Source organism: Pseudorasbora parva, chromosome 15 (assembly GCF_024679245.1).
Source record: "Pseudorasbora parva isolate DD20220531a chromosome 15, ASM2467924v1, whole genome shotgun sequence".
Classification (NCBI taxonomy): Eukaryota; Metazoa; Chordata; class Actinopteri; order Cypriniformes; family Gobionidae; genus Pseudorasbora; species Pseudorasbora parva.
In genome coordinates, this window is record NC_090186.1 from 21,723,164 (window position 1) to 21,745,222 (window position 22,059).

General features: G+C 35.8%; 1 protein-coding gene across 15 annotated transcripts in view; it reads left to right on the top strand.

Annotated features, from left to right (window-relative positions):
- The window catches only part of nrxn3b (neurexin 3b), a 442,510-nt gene that overhangs the window by 191,131 nt on the left and 229,320 nt on the right, over positions 1–22,059 (top strand). For 11 of the 15 annotated variants that reach the window (XM_067417365.1, XM_067417366.1, XM_067417360.1 and 8 more), the window contains 7 exons: positions 1,160–1,186; positions 9,502–9,621; positions 9,733–10,114; positions 11,351–11,541; positions 11,633–11,806; positions 12,282–12,308; positions 15,561–15,680. In XM_067417365.1, coding sequence (XP_067273466.1) covers positions 1,160–1,186; positions 9,502–9,621; positions 9,733–10,114; positions 11,351–11,541; positions 11,633–11,806; positions 12,282–12,308; positions 15,561–15,680 — 1,041 coding nt within the window. The remainder of the gene's footprint in view (positions 1–1,159; positions 1,187–9,501; positions 9,622–9,732; positions 10,115–11,350; positions 11,542–11,632; positions 11,807–12,281; positions 12,309–15,560; positions 15,681–22,059) is intronic. The other 4 variants (XM_067417364.1, XM_067417363.1, XM_067417357.1 and 1 more) reach the window with 1 other exon arrangement.

Below are 22,059 nucleotides of genomic sequence, written 5' to 3' on the forward strand. Positions count from 1 at the left end.
ATATAATAACAAGTATTTTTATGTTCACAACTTACAAGTATACTTGCAGTATAAAACTACTAAACTTGTAGTTTACTAAGAGTATACTTCAAAGTGTACTTTCATAAACTAAAAAAAAAAATATTAGTATAATTATTAAAATAGTAAACTATCAGAATACTCATACATTCACTTGTATTACAGATGCAGGATACATGAAATAATTAGTTGTAAACTAGTTTGCACTTATAGTTTACTACTGTTTACACTTAAACAGATATGCTATTTAGTCTCAAGCAGTATTGAAATAGTACACTTACAGTACATGTTTACTACTAGAAAATCTACATTAGTATACATACTACATAAAGTACACTTAAAATATACTTAAACATTACTTAAGTATACTTAATCAAATTAACTTGAAGTATCCTTCTTTTTCGTAAGGGTATCCATTCCACTAATTTAGTCTATTGTCTTAATCGGGATGACTGTCTGTTTTTTATATGAACAACATGCTATAAGTTTGTGTGGTGCTGGTGCTTTTTGGACCGAGGCTGTTTGCTCCCACTTTTCTGTTGCGGTTGACGGCACATGATGAAAAATGGTCATATGGATTCCAGCCTGGATAACAGTTCCAATTATTATAAAAATCTGTATTTTTCTGTGACATTCTTACAGTTGGCGACCAGTAATTTGGATGATAATTAACACCCCCCCCCCCCCCCCCCAAAAAAAAAATACACAAACAGTATCGGGTTGATGAATCCATTTGGCTTTAAGCAGGCAGCCATTTAAATGGATTACTTATATATACCGTACACTAAAATCTGGCTATAATCTGGATGCAAAAACCGGGAGACATTGGGATACAGCCAAAATGTTTTAAACTGGTAGAAATCTTCTTTAAGAATGGTTTACTTATTATTGTATTGGCATGTTAAGCTAATTTAAGAGAAAAGTATTTTAATAATAATATACATATACCCTTTTAACATGGATACCTTGGATACAATTGGCAAAAAGCAAAAAAAACAAAAACAAAAACATTGTAAATGAGTCCAAAATGGCCGCTGCTTCATGTGTTCGTCCCCGGAAGGTGGTGTTTCTGTTGTTGGATGTCTGCAGCTGTATCCTTGAAGGACGCAATTTCATCTGTCACTTGTTCTTCCCCATCTAGACTGTGGCAGGATAAACTGTAACACCAGTAAGTCTTTATTCAGTTTGTTCTACTACCTCATTTCTTGCCCTGTTGGAATTTTTTTTTTTTTTTTTTTTTGGAAGAATAACAGTCCTTAGCTAATGTGGATTAGCATTATGTGTTTATTTCCCATATACAGTCAAAGTATTAGCAAATGTTTTAAATTGTGCTGCTAACCTACACTACCAGTTAAAAGTTTGGACTCTAGTGTATCATAGGCCATTTACTTCCAAAATATAATACATTATCCCCCAGTTTGACAGACTAGACTACATTTTTGACTAACCCTGTATTTATATATTTAAATATGTCAGTGCCATTGTTTTGTCTTAAGATGCACACCAGTAATGTTTTTTTTTTTTTTTTTTTTTTCCTAAAGCACGTTTATAAAAGCTACTTAACCCACATCCTTCCTTCATATCATCTTGACCAAAAACTATAAAATAAAAATAAATTACAAATTGGGTGTTCATTGGAGTACTCCAACAACTTGTGTTGCACTTGAACTTGAATAAACACACACACACACACACACACACACACACACACACACACACACACACACACACACACACACACACACACACACACACACACACACACACACACACACACACACACACACACACACACACACACACACACACACACACACACACACACACACACACACACACTTTTGACCCCCATAGGAATAAAAGGAATGCGGGGGAAAAAAAATCTATCAGTCACAATACAGAATGCACACAGATATGACATGGTTACATTTGAACACATTTAAAATGGAGAACAACCCCCATCTCCCACACCACCCAAAAATAAAAATTAGCTCATGATTTACTCACCCTCAAGTCATCTTCGATGTGTGACATTCTTCTTTCAGACGGATAAAGTTGAGTTATATTAAAAAAGCCCTGGTTAATCCAAGCTTTAAAATGGCAGGGATTGTTTGTTCTGTTTGTGAAGTCCATAAAAATGCATCTGTCCATCAAATAATATGCTTCAAAAGGCTCCGGGAGGTTAATAAAGGCCTTTTGAAGCAAATCGTTACGTTTCTGTAATAAAAATATAAAATTTTTAAACTTTCTGATTTAAAGTTCTGGCCGATAGCCGTCCATGGAAAAGTGTTGAAAGTCTCTTCTCGGCGTCTGACGAGCGTACCTGGTAGTGTAAGCCTTTGAACTGCAGAGGCACATTCAACACTTTTTTTTTATAAACTGAATACGGAAGGTGATCGACTGAAACTTTACTTTTTAAGTTTTAAATATGGGTATTTTTCTTACACAAACACATCAATTCACTTCTAAAAGCCTTTATTAACCTCCCAGAGTCGTGTGGAGCACGTTATTTGATGGACAGATGCACTTTTATGGACTTCAAAAACAGAACAAGAATCCCTGCCATTATAAAGCTTGGATTAGCCAGGACTTTTTTAATATAACTCAACTTTTATCCATCTGAAAGGAGAATGTCATATACACCTAGGATGACTTGAGGGTGAGTAAATCATTGGCTAATTTTTATTCTTGGGTGAACTATCCATTTAAGACCAATGAGAACAATTAATTTGCTTTTTGTGTCGCTATAAGGTCATCTACCGACAAGAGTCGTGAAATATTGTGTTATATCGTTTTTTTTAAATAATTTATAAGAGGTTGTCAGAAACACCAGAGACACCCAATATAAGAGATGTTGAGCTTTATTAACAGGGTTATGCATGTAATTATGAGTTAAAGTGTTTGTTATTATTTATTGATAAAAATCTAGTAATTTAAACATAAATACATAAAAAATCTCCCAAACACACACACAAACACACACACACACACACACACACACATGCACGGGCATAGGCGCCGATACCGTGGGTGCTCCGGGGCTCAAGCACCCACGGAAAATACCGAGCACCCACGTGTGCCAGACTGCCAGTAGGCTACATTCATTTAAAATTAAACATTGGAGTTGGTTCTATGTGTCGCTGTCAGTGTCCAATCCACCAATTTTACTGCGTGGACTTGTGTGACATTGATTCTTAATTTCCCACGAAACTGATCGCGGTTACGTCTCAGTTAAACTTTTCATCTCCAAACCTGTCTGTATTTGTGAGAAGTGGCGCTGTTCTGATTTGAAAAATATGCTACTTTACGGCTTTATTATCAATTAAATAGGCGTGTGTGTGTTTGTGTCGGCCGCTGTCCATTTCCTAAGGTTCTGAAATGCAAAAAAAAGTTTGACTACTTTTTTTACGTCTTTTTTTTAAAGGCCGTGTGCGCCCATGAGCACCCAGAGAGAAAACATAAATTGGCGCCTATGTGTACGGGCACACACACGCACACACACACACACACACACAAAGCACCCACACACAAAGCACAAACAAAGCACAAACAAAGCATAATTTTAGGGCTTCGAACCATTTTGACCCACGAAGGAAGTATTTGTTACCCTAGCTGAACTAAAATCCTGAAACTAGGCCTAGATATTATTAGTTACATGTCATTTTAAAGTAATTAGTTGCATTAAGATAGTACTGTATCTGAATTGTAATGTGTTAAGCTACTTTTGAATTACTTTTTTGTACTAGTTACTTTCACTAAAATAAACACAGAAGCATGACTAGGCAATGGCATTCTAATATGCTAAAATGCAGTTTATTGCTGTACATTATACACCCACTAGAGGGCGATGTGGTATAGAAATATGACTGTGTAGGCCCCCAAGCCTACTATTTTATTTTATTTTTTTATTCATGCAAAAATATATACAGAAAATGATACATGCAATTACAGCTCACAACAAGTATAAAACAAAAACAAACAGACAAAAAAACAAAGTATATATATATTTTTTAAATTAAAGTAGTTCATGCCAGGGGTAAAATTACAACAATTTAAAGTAACAAAAAGCTTCATAGGTCTTTCTTGCTTTTTTGTTTTTAATTTTCTCTAATGTAGTGCCATATTGTTTAATTTCTTTTATAAAATGTTCAAAGCTTGGCTTAGCTTTAGCCCATTTTTTCACATGAATGTGATATTTTCCAAGTAAAATAAAAAGTTGTATAAGGAAGCACATCGTACTTTTGGAATCGATATTGTCTTGTACAAAGAAAAATATTACATCATATAAATCAATTTGTATACATGTTCCAAACAATCTAGATATGAAATTAGAGACATCAAACCAAAACATTTTTGAAAATATACAATCAAAAAAAAAATGAGTTACAGATTCTTTGGCAATACCACAGAATTCACACAAGTTTTCAATATCCACATGGAAACGTTTAAGTAACTCCTTGACAGGGTAAATTCTGTGCAAAATTTTATAAGATACCTCTCTAATTTTATTATTAATAAAAAACTTGTTTGTTGTTAACCATACTCTTTTCCAATTAATATTTTCATATTTAGCAGACCAAAACACTGTTGAACAAGGCAAATAATTTGTTTTTAAAATATTTCTAATATATTTGTTACTGCATTTATCTATTATTATGTTAATATCCCCAATAAATATTGTATCACTAGAAAAACAGTTTTGAAAATCAACGTTTATAGGAGAAAATCCAGGGTTTCGTAATAGTGATACAACTCTGCCCGGGATTGCATCAAAGATAATAGCATATTCTTTTGGCTTCACAGGAATCATAAATTTATTGAGAAATTCAGAATATGTTAAAAGTAAACCTTGTTCATTAAGTAACTGACTAACAGTAAGAATTCCATTGTCATACCAAGTCTTATTAAAGATTGACTTTTTTTTGTACAAGATATCTTTGTTATTCCATATAAAGTATCGATGCGGTGAAAAATTATGTTTATATATTAATTGCCAAGCCAGCAGTGCCTGCTTATGAAAGTTTGCCAGTTTAACTGGGATTTTTTCTACCGAAAAGTTACATTTTAAAAGGAAATTAATGCCACCCACAGAGTTAAATATGTAATTTGGGAAAACATTCCATATACTATCTTTATTTTTAATAAATTCTATTAACCATTTTATCTTAAACACATTATTAAGATCTGTAAAATTTTAAACTTCAAGGCCACCAAAGTCTCTATTATTATTTAGAATATCTTTCCGTAAATAGTGTATTTTTTTCCTCCAAATGAAATCATAAAGAACCTTATCTAATTCCCTAACAACACTATTTGGAACATCTGCTGACATAGATATCCCAAGCCTACTAACAACATAATGCAATGGGCACAGTGACGTTTCATGGTGCAATAAAGTAAGTAACAATCACTGTCAGAATTACAAAAGCAGATTTAAGGCTGGTATTGTATGGTACAGATACCAAACAAAATATGAGAGCCCATTATAATGCACCCTATAGCCTAATGGCATGGCAAGATGCACAGATCCTTTTTTTTATTCTTTTTTTATTATTATTCAAGTTCAGAGCATAAACCTGTCATGCATTGGGTGGACATGTGTCTCTACACTTCTCAGGGTTCAAGCAACATGGAAGACCGAGATAAACTTAATTCCTGTTAATTTGTCTTGCCCGAACTCTTGTCCGCTGAATTCTTTCTCTTCTCCAACCCTAGAGCTCTCTCGGTTAGCTTAATGTTAGTCAGGTGTTTCTTCACATTGCTTGAGCTATTTCTCAAAGTAGAGAGTTCCCTTGGTGTCGCACATAGATTGCACTTGACTATAACGGTCTTGTCCTTTTTTTTTTTTCTTATGTTAGAATGTTTTGTGGCGTTGGAAAATTAAAATAATAAAATAAAAAAACACGACCACTTAATTTTGAGTTCAAATTTATAGTTGAAACGTGTTAATGAGATTGTAACAGGTAAAATATTACCAAAATGGTATTAATAATGCGTTATATTACTGCGTTACAGAAAAACGTATATATTACTGTAATGGCACTGAGGAATGCTTTTAAACAGCCCTAAATGACTTCTCATGCATGCTTAACATTTTTCACTTACTACTTTTTCACTCATACATTACTGAAATGCTACATTTTGTTTTAGTGTCTTAAGCTGTGTCTGAAACCTCTCTTTACCCACTATATAGTGCACTATACCAGGTGTCGGCCATTTTGGAGAGAGAGAGAGAGAGAGAGAGAGAGAGAGAGAGAGAGAGAGAGAGAGAGAGAGAGAGAGAGAGAGAGAGAGAGAGAGAGAGAGAGAGAGAGAGAGAGAGAGAGAGAGAGAGAGAGAGAGAGAGAGAGAGGAGAGAGAGAGAGATACTGTATGAAAACATTAAAATATAGAAAGACAATATTACATAGATATATTTTAAAATTATATGAAATGATATAAAATAAGGTACAATTTAGTTTCCATTTCATGTGTTTACTAACCGACAAGTGTTTTACAAATTTTTGGCATTGTTGACTCTCAACACAAGGAAGAGATGATCATTTGGTGGATGATTTAAAAATATATTTTTTAATTACCTTAAGGTAGTGTATATTCATAACGGTCACATGAGGGCGCTCTGCAGTCATTATCATCTGCTTGGGAGAGTTTCTAGAACTAAAAATACTAAAATAATAAATACATAAAATGGCGTACACTTTAATGTGTGTACGTTCTTGTTCGCAGATTTTAATTGTATTTAATGAATAAGAACACAAATTAAGCACAGTGTGGCAAGCGGCGAGGGACTGTGAGAGCGGGCTGAATGATACTGAGCGCCAACTGAGCGCCACACCAATCTTGTCTCATGGCGGAGTGACGGGAGTATAAAAGGAGGAGCGAAGACCTTTTATACTCCCGTCACTCCGCCTGAGACCAGTGTGGCGCGCAGCTGGCGCTCATTATCATTTGCCACCGGCCCGCTTTCATCGGCCCTCGCCTCGCTGCTTGCCACACACAGCAAACCAAATAAATGTGTATTATATACAATTGATAAAACCTTCAAGCTGGCACGGAGGTATGTATAATAACAACATAAAGTTCATATGGTTGTTATTGTTATTCATATTATTTTCCAAAGTAAGTTATGTGTAAGATAAAAGTAGCCTACTTTTATCACTATGACGGCTCCAGCACAGTGTATATGTCAGCTTCAGAATTCCCTCAATCCTTGCTGATATAGAGTGCACTCAAATGCCATACATTATGTAGGGATTAGTGAGCGAGTGAGCGGTTTTAGACACAGCCTAAGCCTTTAGATCAAAGGGTTTTTAAGGATATGAGAAAGATAAATTAATAAAGTTCAAACGTTTGATTGGTAGTGTACTTCCTTGTCCATGTGTTATATGCTGTTAAAATTTTATTTTTAAAGAATGCCTTGTTTTTAATTTTAAAGTTGTAGCCTCAGAGCAGCAAATCTTCCATTGAGTTGCATTCAGATCTCAGGAGGTCTCATTTATTTATACACTATTAAGTGTAACTGTTTGTCGAAAGCCTGCCTGGCAATTTAAATCAATCCCAGAAATCTCTGTGAATTGATTCGAATAAATACAATAAAAAAAAATAATTACAGACAACTACGATTGGCCCATCATGATAAGCGGTTTGAAAAAAAAAAAAAAAAAAATGTAACAGGTGGCACCACATGACCTGCTGTCTTATGTGCTCTTGCAGCAGTGATCTGGACAATCTTGACAGTACACAGGGAAGAAGTAAAATAGGACAATTATAATTTAGATCCATCATACCTGGCCACAACACACGACTTGGAGCCTTCTTATATGAATGGCTGTATGTTGCTGATAAGAGAATAATAAAATATATTTAATACAATTTAACACATGAAACATGATTATATTTAACAAAGAGTTTCCTAATGTATTGAAATAAAACTAGTAACACAGATTTCATGCACCAATCCTATGGCTGTGCTCTTATTTATCTGTAAATGAAGGGAAATACTTTGTATTTCTCTATAAATGACAGGGAAAAGTTAATTTATTGGTAAATTAAAGTAATTTGCTGTCTTAATATGGTGTAATTTAATTCCCATCATTGCTCAAGTGTTACGTCACCATCAACATTAAAATAAATTAACTATAAAAAAATTTAACTTGTGTCGATGTGTATAAATGCACAGGGCAGGTCGTTTAGAGAGTAATCTCTGTAGAGTTTGTTGGAGTCAATTAAAGGTTTTAGTTTGTTAAGCATGTTCTCCAATTAAAAGCAGAGTGGCTGAAATGAAATTGATAATTCAACGCCATTTTAATTCTACAATGCATTTAGAGGGGCACTTTGCCTCATGCTCGATAATTTGAAGGCTCAATATATTTGAGCAGCTTATTTTAATGATGCCAGTAAATCAGTAATCAATGCTTTGGACTAATTTTATTCTTTATTTACTAATATTTACTATATGAGTATGACTATATGAGTACGTATGAGTGCACCATTAAAACAAAGAAATGCCTACGACTATGTTTGGGTGTATTACATACTTCGTGAAGAAGAAGCCATACAGTATAGCACATATAGGGCATATAGCATCACAGATTACTAGCATACTAGTCAAGTCAAGTCAACTTTATTTATATAGTATATATTTATTTATATTTACAATGAATATAGCTTATTTTAATTTATCATATAGCGACAATGTTAGCAGATCAGTATTATAGTTTATACATTTAATTGAGACCTAATAAATTAATTTTATTTGGAAATTTAGTTAAATAACTTACATTGAAATTTTAGTGTCCCCAACTGAGCAAGCCAAGCCAATGGCGACATATAAAACTTAAAGGGATAGTTCACTTTAAAATGTAAATTCTGCCATCCTTTACTCACCCTCAAGTTGTTTCAAACCTGCATGAATTTCTTTCTTCAGCTGAACACAAGGGAAGATAGTTTGAAGAATGTCAGTAACCAAACAGTTAACTGGAGCCATTGACTCCCATAGTATTTTTTTTCCTACTATGGAAGTCAATGGCTCCAGTTAACTGTTTGGGTACTGACATTCTTCAAAATATCTTCCCTTGTGTTCAGCTGAAGAAAGAAATTCATACCGGTTTGAAACAACTTGAGGGTGAGTAAAGGATGACATAATTTACATTTTAAAGTGAACTATCACTTTAATATCTGCAGTATGGATATGCTGTTCCACATAACTCAGCCATATTTTGGTTTTATTTCATGTTTTGGCCTTTTTCTGAGTAACAGCAGTTTAAATAGTTGATTTGATATTGAATTATTGACTAAAAATTAAATTGCAATTAAAATATTTTATGGTCTATTATCTTTATAACAGAAGTTTACAAATACAAACCAAACACTTTTTTAGTGTGACCTTTACACATGGTATCATTGATTACAATAGTTGGAAGCCAGAAATTTGATTTGCAGTGTTAGTGTGTGTAAATACTAACTGACACACATCATTCTCAGGCAAAGGACCAGAGACACTGTATGCTGGCCAGAAAGTGAACGACAATGATTGGCATTCGGTCAGAGTGATGCGGCGTGGTAAAAACCTCAAGCTCTTGGTGGATGATGATGTGGCAGAAGGTATGAATGCAATTTAAACTTTACAGATCATAAGCATATACCCACATACATAATGCATTAATCCAACACTTACTAATTACTTTACTAAGACTTCCTACTCTTCTTTCACAGGTCAGATGAATGGTGACCACACTCGGCTGGAGTTCAGTAATATTGAGACCGGAATTTTGACTGAACGGCGTTTTGCCTCCACGGCTCCATCCAACTTCATTGGTCACCTGCAAGGCCTGAAATTCAACGGCCTTTTCTACATCGACATGTGCAAGAATGGGGACATCGAATTCTGTGAGCTAAATGCTCGTTTCGGCATGCGTTCCATTGTGGCTGATCCTGTTACCTTCAAGACTAAAGGGAGCTTTCTGGGTCTTGCTACGCTCCAGGCATATAGCACCATGCACCTCTTCTTTCAGTTCAAAACCACCTCGGGTGACGGATTCATTCTCTTCAACAGTGGAGATGGGAATGATTTTATTGCCGTGGAGCTTGTCAAAGGGTGAGTGAAAGAAGAGGGTTCAAAATAATCCAGCTTTTACCAAAGGGCTTATTTTGTCCATTCTGAGGAATTGGAAGTAACCCAGGCAGAGACATGTCCACTGCTAATATTGTGTTCATTTTCTAGGATCTAGATTGGCCCAGAAGACTGTGAACAGCTAATGTTGGGGAATCTGTTTCTGTTTAAATTGGCAAATGATTAATAGTCTGTGATTGGCTCATTATTGCAGTGATTGTGATGTTTCTAGCATGTTGTATGTTTGGCAACACTTCTTCTAACCCTATTTTATGGTGTCTGAAGCTTTTAATTTCTTAAACTACAATGTAGGAAGACACGTCATGGCCATATTCCAGGATGGCAATTGAAAGATTCATCAGGCTCAAATTGTAAAAGAATGATTTGGAGGGCACATGAAGATTTATTTTCACTCATGAATTGACACCTCTAAATTGGGATCTGCTTGAGAATATTTTACAGAGTACTTGACTATTGTCATTTCAAGATCTTGACCAAAAATCGATGCACCTCTTGATAGAGTCAAGCAGTCTGTATTTTATTTAATTGAAGGTATTGACTCAGAGGTGCCCAACCATTCTTTCACAATTTGAGCCTGATGAATCTTTACATGTCATCCTAGAATATGGCCATGATGTGTCTTTCCTACATGGTTGTTTAAGAAAAGAAAAGCTATACATTCCATCTATTAGGGTTAGAAGAACTGTTGCCAAACATATAACATGCTAGAAACATAATAATTACTGCAATAATGTTTCATGACTCTTTAGCATTTGCATTTAAAACCATATAATGATTATTTTATTTTATTTTTTTATTTTTATTTATTTTATTTTATTTTATTTATTTATTTATTTATTTATTTATTTATTTATTTATTTATTTATTTATTTATTTATTTATTTATTTATTTATTTATTTATTTATTTATTTTTTATTTATATATATATATACACATTGAAACTAAACCCACTTTATTTAATCAGAACATAACCCCTCTTTCTCTTTAAAACGAGTATTCACTCTCATTGCCATCTAATAGAGAGCCTTTCAGCTGTTCTGAGTTTTCTTCAGTGCATACTTGGGCTGAGTGTTCTTCAGTGAAGTGCACTTGGATGTATTTGGGACATGTAGCTTAGTGTGTGTGTGTGTGTGTGTGTGTGTGTGTGTGTGTGTGTGTGTGTGTGTGTGTGTGTGTGTGTGTGTGTATTTGTTTGTCAGGTATATCCACTATGTGTTTGACCTGGGAAACGGACCGAGTCTTCTGAAGGGAAACAGTGACAGTCCTCTTAACGACAACCAGTGGCACAATGTGGTGATCACTCGAGATGCCAGCAACACACACACGTTAAAGGTGGACGCCAAGTCTGTCAGCCAGGTGGTCAATGGAGCAAAAAATCTGGACCTGAAAGGTCTGCCAAACCAATTTGCTTGACCTTTTTATTGACATTTTTGACTGTACATTTGACTTGGATTAGAGGTTTATTGTTTTACTCTTTGCAGGTGATCTGTTTGTAGCCGGTCTGGGGCCGAACATGTACCAGAACCTGCCAAAGCTGGTGGTGTCTCGTGAGGGTTTCCAGGGCTGCTTAGCTTCTATGGATCTCAATGGCCGTCTGCCTGACCTCATCAATGATGCTCTATTCCGCAGCGGGCAGATCGAACGCGGCTGTGAAGGTATATGCGATTCATCACACCTCAACATCTACCAAAATGTTTAAACCATTAAATTCAAACCTAATTTAACCACTGCACCTGCTGTTGTTTTTGTCTTTCTAAATATTTATATTTTAATTAGATTTTAATTAGATTTTTGCAATGTATTGACCTTTTATTGAACTTATGTTGTTTTGTTGATATGCTGAGAGCCTTTGTAACCACTAGATGGAGCCTTAACCAAAGGCATGTTAACACAATTTACTAGTAACGTATTATGTAGATCCACATTCTGTTTATTACAGATTTGAATGAGGTGCATTTTGTTTAACTGTAGAATAGAATTGAAATTACCTCATTATTATTATTATTGCCTCCCTAAGTTTATTACCCATGTTACTCTCTCATTATCCTTCACAATTTTTTCCTCTGGCTTGGCTCCAATAACCAACCCTTGTTATTATCCAATTCTTCCTGAAATTTCCTGCTAACAAAGTCGGTTTCACCAAAGCTGACCTGCAAGGTAGAGAGTTTGACCTTTTCACCTCATTTACATACACCTGGCTGAAAGTTGCACTGAGCTTTAATTAATGTCTCTCCACTAAACACTAAAGCTCCACTAAAGCTTTCCTATAGAATGTCCTTGAATGCAATGTAAGTCGCTTTGAATAAAAGCGTCTGCCAAATGCGTAAATGGTAAATGTAAACATATCTATCTATCTATCTATCTATCTATCTATCTATCTATCTATCTATCTATCTATCTATCTATCTATCTATCTATCTATCTATCTATCTATCTATCTATCTATCTATCTATCTATCTATCTATCTATCTATCTATCTATCTATCTATCTATCTATCTATCTATCTATCTATCTATCTATCTATCTATCTATCTATCTATCTATCTATCTATCTATCTATCTATCTATCGATCTATTTATTTGCAGCATTTTCTACATTTTTGTCGCTGACCCATGCAGTAACTGAGGGGAACTGAGAATAATTCCAAACCCTATAAATATCCTCCTTGAAGAACCTTTCTGCTTAAAGCTTTCCACTGAAGGCACATCAAAATCGAGACATTGTCTAGTGTCCCGCTGTTCAACAGCAATTGGCCACAATTCTCTCCCTTACTGAAGCATTTTAATGGATGTTTTGGCAATTACTCATTTATATTGTGTTGAGAGCATCCACGAGTGGTTCAGTAGGGGAATCATTAGAGGCGGAAACTAGCGAGAGAAAAGAAAGAATTCTTCCATTGCTTCCCTGACTCAATAAAAGCACTTTCAGCCAGAGGAGACTTTCATACATCCGCACTGAGGGCTTCGCTCTTGTTTTGAATGCATGTCTTTCTGTTTGGTTTCTTTTGTTGGTGATCTGAGCTGCTGAAATTGACATGTCTATGGCTTGAATAAATCTGGATGAAGTGTAAACAGAATTGTTTGCATTTCTTCAGTAATTGTTTATAATGAAGTGTGGAATGTATTTTGAAGAGTGAAATGTTAGTAGATGGTGTTCACATTGCATCACTTGTTTTTCTTCTTTTTTTCTAGCAGTGTTCAGGATTTCTGCTTTTGTATCTTTAAATGGACTTTAGAGATATTCGTCACTGCTATATATATATATATATATATATCATTTTTTGTTGTTGTTTTGATTTCCAGTAAAAATACATAATCATAAAACAGTATACTGATGCTTAAGATTTTAAGACTTGCTTCCAGTTAAAATATTTTAAAGTTAAGTTAATTTTGAATTATTTTGTTATTCATATAAACCTCACAATTATACTGGGGACAGTCTGAAAACAGTAAAAGAATGACAAAGGCTTAGCTCCTTTTTTTTTAGAAGGTTATTCACAAACAGTCAGAGAAAAAAAAACTTTACAGGCACCTAATTTTTACATAACTTTTACTTAAGCACTGTAATGAACAAAAAAAATAAAATAAAAATGTTTTATTCAAAACATACCGCAACTGTGCGTATATTCCAAAGGGTTCCCTCAATATTTGAGTTTGAGTATGTCATTGTCATGGTTTTGGCTAAAAAAGGGGGGTGATGGCAGATCTTTTACTACTTTGAAATAAAAAAAGTTACTTATTGATCTAGATATGAGGACTTATTCTGAAAGACATTCTTATATCTGGCTGTATCAGATTTTCAGGGATCCAGATAATCTGCCCCAATAGACCTTTTCATTAAAATAAACCAAAATTGCATCTGTACGTTTGTATCCTGTATATCAGGATTTGATGACACATTTCTTCAGTCATTTTGTATAGTGGTTTAATTAGAATAGAAAGTGAGCCATTAGAAGATGAGTCTGAGAGCTGTGGGAGCCAGTAAAAAGCTAAAGAATGCTTATGAACCATATTCTTTTTCTACGGTTAAACTTTATTTTACAATGTTCTTGATACTCTTGTTTGTGTATTTACTGTAGTAATAACTATATGCATTATGCAAAATTACAACTATCCATAAACCTAATCCTAACCAGTTAATTATTACGGTAGCACTTTATTTTACTGTCCTGTGCCCCATGTATATACTATGTATTGTTTATAGTTATTACAATAACTGAGAAATTACTAGGTTTACCTAGCCTGACAAGCCAGACCCACATCAAGATGTTTGGTCTGGAAACTCACCATAGACAGGGCGCAATCCGAGGGGCGGGATAAACGGTTGTCTTTCAAACTCCCTCTGCACGCGATAGGATAGCGCTACACCAACCAGAGCAACGAAGGTGAAACAGAGCTAGTTTACAGATTAAACATTCGCCGTATTCGGTCGGCTAAACTCCGAACACATCTTCCCTTTTTAAGAATGACTTCAGTGCCGTTCTTTGTTCTTTTCTCAGAGAAAAGTTTAACTCCAAGTCTTCCAGGATCGCGGTCAAAGCTGATTCGAAAGACCGCCGCCGTTCGCCAGTTTCTGTGTTTACTAGAAGCACGCAAACGCAACTCGGCCGTCGTCATTATGGCCCCGCCTGCCGACTCTATACATGATGTGATTGGGCCGTCCAGATTCTGAGGAATACAGCTCAGAAGTGTATTGAGAGTTGCTAGACGACACTTGCGGGCAAATTAAATTTGCTGCCGCTAGAGTGCGTCTAGATTTCTAGGCTAAGGTTTACCCTGACCGTAAACCTAACCGTAACCCATGTATTAACCAGTACTTTTTTAGGCAAATACACTGTAAATACAAATAAGTGCACATACTGCTCTTATTACTCATACATTTAATTTGTAATTGCACTGTAAAAAAGCACTTTAAATTAAAGTGTAATCGATTTACTGTATGCTTAACAAAAAATAATAAATAAATAAATAAATAAATAAATAAATAAATAAATAAATAAATAAATAAATAAATAAATAAATAAATAAATAAATAAATTAAACAAAGATTTGCCAATGATGAAAGAAAAAAGTATAAATGATGAAAGAAAAAAGCTCTGCTGTCTAAATACATTTATCTGGTTTTAAGGAGATTTCAATATTTTTACTGGAGAAACAAGACCAACATACTGATTAAGATTTGTTTTTCGTTTGTTTGTTTGCTTGTCGGAATGTTCCACTTCTACTACAGTGTCATTCAGTATTCAGGACAAATACGCTGCGATGAATCTGTTTACCCAGCGTTGATGCTGACCCGTGAATGACCTTGCATGCATGCTGGTCTTGCTGTTATGCCTGTGAGACAAAGATGCCTGTTGATATCTGTCATTACCATTGACTCACGCTGTTCCTGTCTCCTCCATGTCAGGGCCAAGCACTACATGCCAGGAGGATTCGTGTGCCAACATGGGCGTGTGCATCCAGCAGTGGGAGAACTTCACCTGCGACTGCTCCATGACCTCTTACTCTGGCACCCAGTGCAACGATCGTGAGTGACATGAATACACTTTCTATTTGCTGGTTGTAACATCAAGCGTATTTTCGGAATTGTTTTGTCATAAAGCTAAAGTCTGATTATTGGCTGTGTCAGAAATAAGGATGTCACACATCAGATTTTCATTTATACAGCTCTGGAAACAATTAAGAGACCACTTAACATGGAATTGTCAATGTTAAGTGGTCTCTTAATCTTTTCCAGAGCTGTATAAGCTAAAGGTCTATATAAGCTGCGAATACCGAAGCTCTGCATACCCAAACCATTCGTAGACTGGCTAATTAACATTAAGATTAAATCTCCATCATTCATTTATTTGTCAAATGGCAGTCATTGTCTTCAAATCTGCCAGTCACAGAGGGTTAAGAGTAAGCAAATCCACAGCAGCTCTGGTCTCTACACTTTGTTGTTTTGGATCGTCATCAATGTCTGTTCTCATTGGTTTGCTGGAATTTGGGGGATTTCATGCTAAGGACAGCTGTACACAAATTGCTCACCAAAGAAGGAAAATGTGCGGTTGCCTAAAAAAGTACCGGCAGATCTTGATCAATGAAAATCACATTGTATTTGGTACAAAACTAATTAGACTTGATCAAATGAAAATATGAAAAAAAAAGTCATAACTGACACTATAGTATTTCATTTTCTCCATAATTAAATTTATTTTTAATTAAAACAAAGTGTTTAAAGATAGACTTCACAGATTTTTAATTGAGACATTTGTTAAATGCATCTATTTGCATTATTTAAACTTATTTTTAAAGAATACTTATGTTTACTAATAATATTCTACTAATATGTATTATATTATGCTTTTTTATGCTTAATAATAAAAATAAAAATAAACACTTCTGGCATACTTTTAAATTGGCACCTGCCGTGGTGTTTCTTATTTGTCATCTTTGATTTAGATGTGTGTCCTCAGCCAATGCCCTGTACACTGTAAAAAAAAAAAAAAAGCAAATTTTTAACTTTTGCATTACAAATGACTTGGATGTTAAGTTACACTAAGTTATTTCAACTTAGATTATGTTAAACTGACATACATGCATACAAACATACATCTTGTATAACTTATAAAAAAAGTTTAACATTTCTTAATGTACTTTGATGAGTTAAAACAATGTAAAAACATATGTTGTCATAACTTATTGAACATATAATTTTTTCCAGTGTACCGTTTAAAGGTAAAGCATATTTTGTCCCTTTCAGGTACCATGCCTGACTCGGCTCAAACACATCTCAACTGCTTTTAGGGGTGAATCTATGATTCTTTCAATAAACGTTCAGATATATTAGGAATATTTTAGCTGTGTTGTTATGTGTCATGAGAGTAAGCAACTGAGCAGCTAACACTTTGTCTAGAGCGAATACGAACATCTGCACCCAGTACATTTTTGACACATGCCACCAAGCACACCTGGTTAAAAAGTCTGACTAGGATGCTACAGTAATTGCTTGTGTTTTTAAATGTATAAGGAATCTCCTAATGAGATTTAAACAAGTCAAATTTGTTACTGGCTTGATGTCCTTTGTCGTTCCTTGAACAACACTTGGAAAATTCAACCAACCTTTGCCCTCTAATAAGGTATGTGACTTGCTAATATAAACATTGCCTTAGAACAACAAAGGACGCTGATTCAGGAAAATGTCATACTTTTGTGAAAGTGGTTTTGGATAAGTGAACAATAGTAGAATGACAGTGAGGAATGTGTGGTCCATCTATCCAGTCAGCAGACAGATTAATAGGCTGTGAGCAGTTATAATGAGGTGCAGTAAATGTTCAAATGTCAAATTAGCCCAACAGCCTCTCAAACATGGCAAAGCATACGTAGAAATCCTTCTCCTCTAACTCGGTCTCTCTTTTTTTTATTTCTCCCTCTCTTTTTCTGTCTCCATTAATGAAGAATAAGTTGCCGTCTGTTTCTTTAATGATGTCTCCCATGTTTAACCTCCGGCAGTTATTCGCCATTTCATCACTCTGACATTTCTAATCATAGAGGCAAATTCAATTTCACCCCTCAAATGGGCTCTTGAGCTTGCGAGACAATTCTATGTAGGGTCAAGGCAGTTACAGCAAAGTGCCATTGTCTTGTAAGCTCAATGCTGTCAAAGCCATAATCATTCATAAGTGAAAAGTTTGTCTTCTTAAAATAGCACATTAATAAGAAATTAAATATAAATTTTCTTGCCAGGTGGCAATTGCTGGTTTTGGAGTGTATTTGTATGTGCATATCTGCTGTATCCGCAATTAAGGACTTGACTAATTAATTTTTGTAAGTACCCATAATTAATGAAGCATAATCAAGCTCTTTTGTTCTGGAACAATGGATCATTTTTTTAGTTGTTGTTGAAATTTTGCACTTCAAAAATGTTCCTCACTGTTTCCTTACACACACACACACACACACACACACACACACACACACACACACACACACACACACACACACACACATATATACACATTTTGATTTCTGGATTTTTTTTTATTGTCTCTCACAGTGGACATGCACCTACGATGACAATTTCATACCCCTCCATGATTTCTAAGTGGGAGAACTTGCAAAATAGCAGGGGGTTCAAATACTTATTTTCCTCACTGTATATATTGTGTTGGTCAAACAGCCTTTAAGTCCTGTAAGTTGTGAGGTAGGTCCTTCATGGATCGGACTTGTTTGTTTAGCACATCCTACAGAAGCCTGATTGGATTGACATCTGGGGAATTTGGTGGCCAAGTAAAAACACCAATCTCGTTGTTGTGCTCCTCAAACCATAACCATTCCTGAACCATTTTTGCTTTGTAGCAGTGCGCATTATCCTGCTGAAAGAGGCCATAGCCACCAGGGATGGGAATACCGTTTCTATGAAAAGGGTGTACTGTACATGGTCTGCAACAATGCAATGCAGCCCCATATGCAGACTGCAATGCACTGTGAATTCTGACACCTTTCTATTAGAACCAGTATTATCTTCTTCTATCTTGTCTGTTTAATCTTAATGAGGGCCACTTTTGATAGATACTGACCACTGTAGACCCCACAAGAGCTACAGTTTTGGAGATGCCCTGACCCATCTAGCCATCACAATTTGGCCTTTGTCAAAGTCGCTCAGGTTTCGTTAGTTTTATTCACTTTACCTGTCAGTGGTCATAATATTATGCCTGGTGTCTGTGTGTGTGTGCGCGTGTGTGCGCGTGTGTGCGCGTGTGTGCGCGTGTGTGCGCGTGTGTGCGCGTGCGTGCGCGTGCGTGCGCGTGTGTGTGCGTGTGTGTGGGGGGAGTGTATGTGTGTGTATATATAAAAAACTGAAAAACAAGGCAAAAAGATTGGGGGAAAAAAGGATTTTTGCAATGGCTCCATTTAGAATGTAATGCTAGAATACACTTTATATTACATACTTTTTCACATATACATATTCCACAATTAACATTTCTTACTACATTTTTGTAATCATAGTTAGTATTTTTTTCATAAAAAAGTTTGATTTAAACCATATGTTACATATAAATAAAGAAATCTGTTTTCATTTATTGATGGGTCATTGTAGCTGATGATTATAATAATAACAAACAGAGCAAAACAATAAAGATTTTTTATACCGTGAAACTGTGATATTTTCGGAGACAATTATCATACTGTGAAAATTTCATACCGTTACAACCCTAGTCCCACGGGAGATATAAGGTCAAGTTGAGCACATTGCATTGAGATTCTGTGCAGTGTGCTTTTTGGGTTTGCATTGTGGCAAATGTACCGTAGCAGGTCATCTTTATTTTATGCATACAGTATACTGTGCCCACATTACATGCATTAAATTTCAGAAATTTGTAAAGCACTATATGCTATTCCAAACATATAATCTAGATGGCAGCAATGCACCCATCAACCTGACACTAGCATGCACTGCAGGATCAAACTGGAACACAATCCCCAGAGCATACAACCAGTTCTGCTTGTATTTTCATCACTGTCTTCATCTTTTGCCAAACACATGTTCACAGACACATGCACAAACACATGCGTTCACACACACATACACCATGCGTCAAAAACTCCTCTCTTTTTTGACATAAACAGTCCAAATTGTAAGTGGGCATGATGTGTTTACTCTGTTTGACATCCAGAAACACAATGGCACACCATATGACGCCAGAGACTGGCACACTCAACAGCAGAACAGGGGCCAGCGGTGTTTGTGGCCAGAGAATGCGCAACCCTGCATGATAGTGATTCTAATTAGTGGATAGTTGCCCCTGCGTGCTTGTGGGAGAAAGAGCACATAGAATGGCTTTTAATAACTCAAATCCGACTCAGTCCAACAGACAGACAGCCTAAATTAATCAGGTAGACAGACACAGGCAGAGAGAGTGAGAGAGAGTGAAAATGAGAACAGTGTGTGTGTGGTTAAAAATGGTTGATGCAGTCCATAACCTAGATTTCAGCTGCAGGTTTTAAAGCGTTTAGTTTGAGCCAGAAGCTCTCTGCAGGTTTTTTTTTTTTTTTTTTTTTTTTTTTTTTGGTGTGTGTGTTCATAAATCCTTCTATTGTGTTACACCGAAGTCAGAGAGAATAGAAGGTGAATACGGCAGCGTATTCATCACGCTAGCCGAGCAACACAACAGAACGCTCAGCTAAGCTCCAGCAGACACCTCAGCCTCCAGGGCACCATCTTCAGCCAACTCAACACCTATTTATGAAGACCACAATACTCTTGCGACACCCTCAATGGCATTCCGCGACTAAAGTTGCATGCTCAGCCACAGTGTGTGTGTGCTAATAAGCTAAATTTGCTAACAGCGTATTTCATTCCAAGAGAAATGCTATTCATTGTTCTACAGTGAACTCCTCCCCCTTCCAGCTTTATCATTATCTCGGCTTTTAATTTATCCCAAGGACGTTTGAGCTATAGGCTCAATCCAGAACACTGACTGAGGCAATTACTCAACTTGCGTAATTGAATTAGCACATTCTATCCGTTATTTGCCTGCCTCCTCTCACAAAGGTCATGGTTTATTGTTTATGAGCGGTTTGAGAGGCATTCTGCATACGCACACTCACATACACAACAAATCATAGAAACATAGGGGGAGTGAATCAGTTTAGGTTGGCATTGTAATCGTTCAGAGCAATTTGCAATTAATCTCATTGTCGGGCTGTAATCCAGCTGACAGTCCGAATGTGCTTGATCGATTTTCCTTCGAAAAATGCTGTTTGCTTTAGTGCTGGTTATGATCAAAATCAAATTCCACAATAATAAACTCTCAGCTTAAGAAAACAGAAACAATTCAGTAATGTCCTTAAGTTTAATTAGTTTGATTTAAAACATTTTGTAATAATCAGCAAAACAAAAAAAATCATACTGACACTCATCAGAAGAGCTGTTTAAGTGTAATGATATACTTCACCCATAAAGAAAAAGAACATTCTCATCATCTATTCACCCTCATGCTGTCCCAGATATAGCTGAATTTATTTATACTGTGGAACACAAACATTGATTTAAATAACAACAACAATAAAAAAAAATCTCTATGAGTCCTTAAATTGCTAGTGGATGGAACCCCTCAAAGTTAATGACATAACGGTAATCAGTGCACCCTAGCTGATACAAAACAATAGGCATGTGTGAAACAAATGCCTATAATGTAAACCTTTTAAGTTATGTGCCATCACTTCTTGATAATTCAAGTCAAGTCAAGTGACAAACAGAATTTGATTCAGCTATAAAGCTGCTCTGGAGAAAAGCAGGTGCATAAGATCATGCTAGACCTTAGCATGTTGTGAAGCGGGCTGTAAACATGTTGTAAAACTCGTTTGTGAAATGATGCAGAAGCACAGAAGTACATAAATTCTTACGCAAGTCTCACAATGTGTTTGCTTTACACTTCACATCAAACTTACATGTTTGACAGTTGGCCGGAAGCAATCGTTTAAAGTTTAAAAAGGCCACCTGATTCATACACTGAACAAAATTTTAAACAAATTGTTTTTTTCATTTTTCATGAGCTGAACTCAAAGATCTCGAAGACTTTTTTCTATGTACACAAAATTGGTCCATAACTGGTCAGTATCTGGTGTGACCACCATTTTCTTTACGCAGTGCACCACATCTCTTTCGCATAGAGTTGATCATGTTGATCATGCCTTTGGAATGTTGGTCCACTTCTCTTCAATGGCTTTGCAAAGTTGCTGGATATTAGCAGGAACTGGAACACGCTGTCCTATACACTGACCCATCCCAAACATACTCAATGGGTGTATCTGTGCATTCAAAATGGCATCAATAAAACACGTGTGTTCATTGTCCATAACATACACCCTTCCCAAACCACAACTCCATTGCCACCATGGGCCACTCGATCCACAAAATG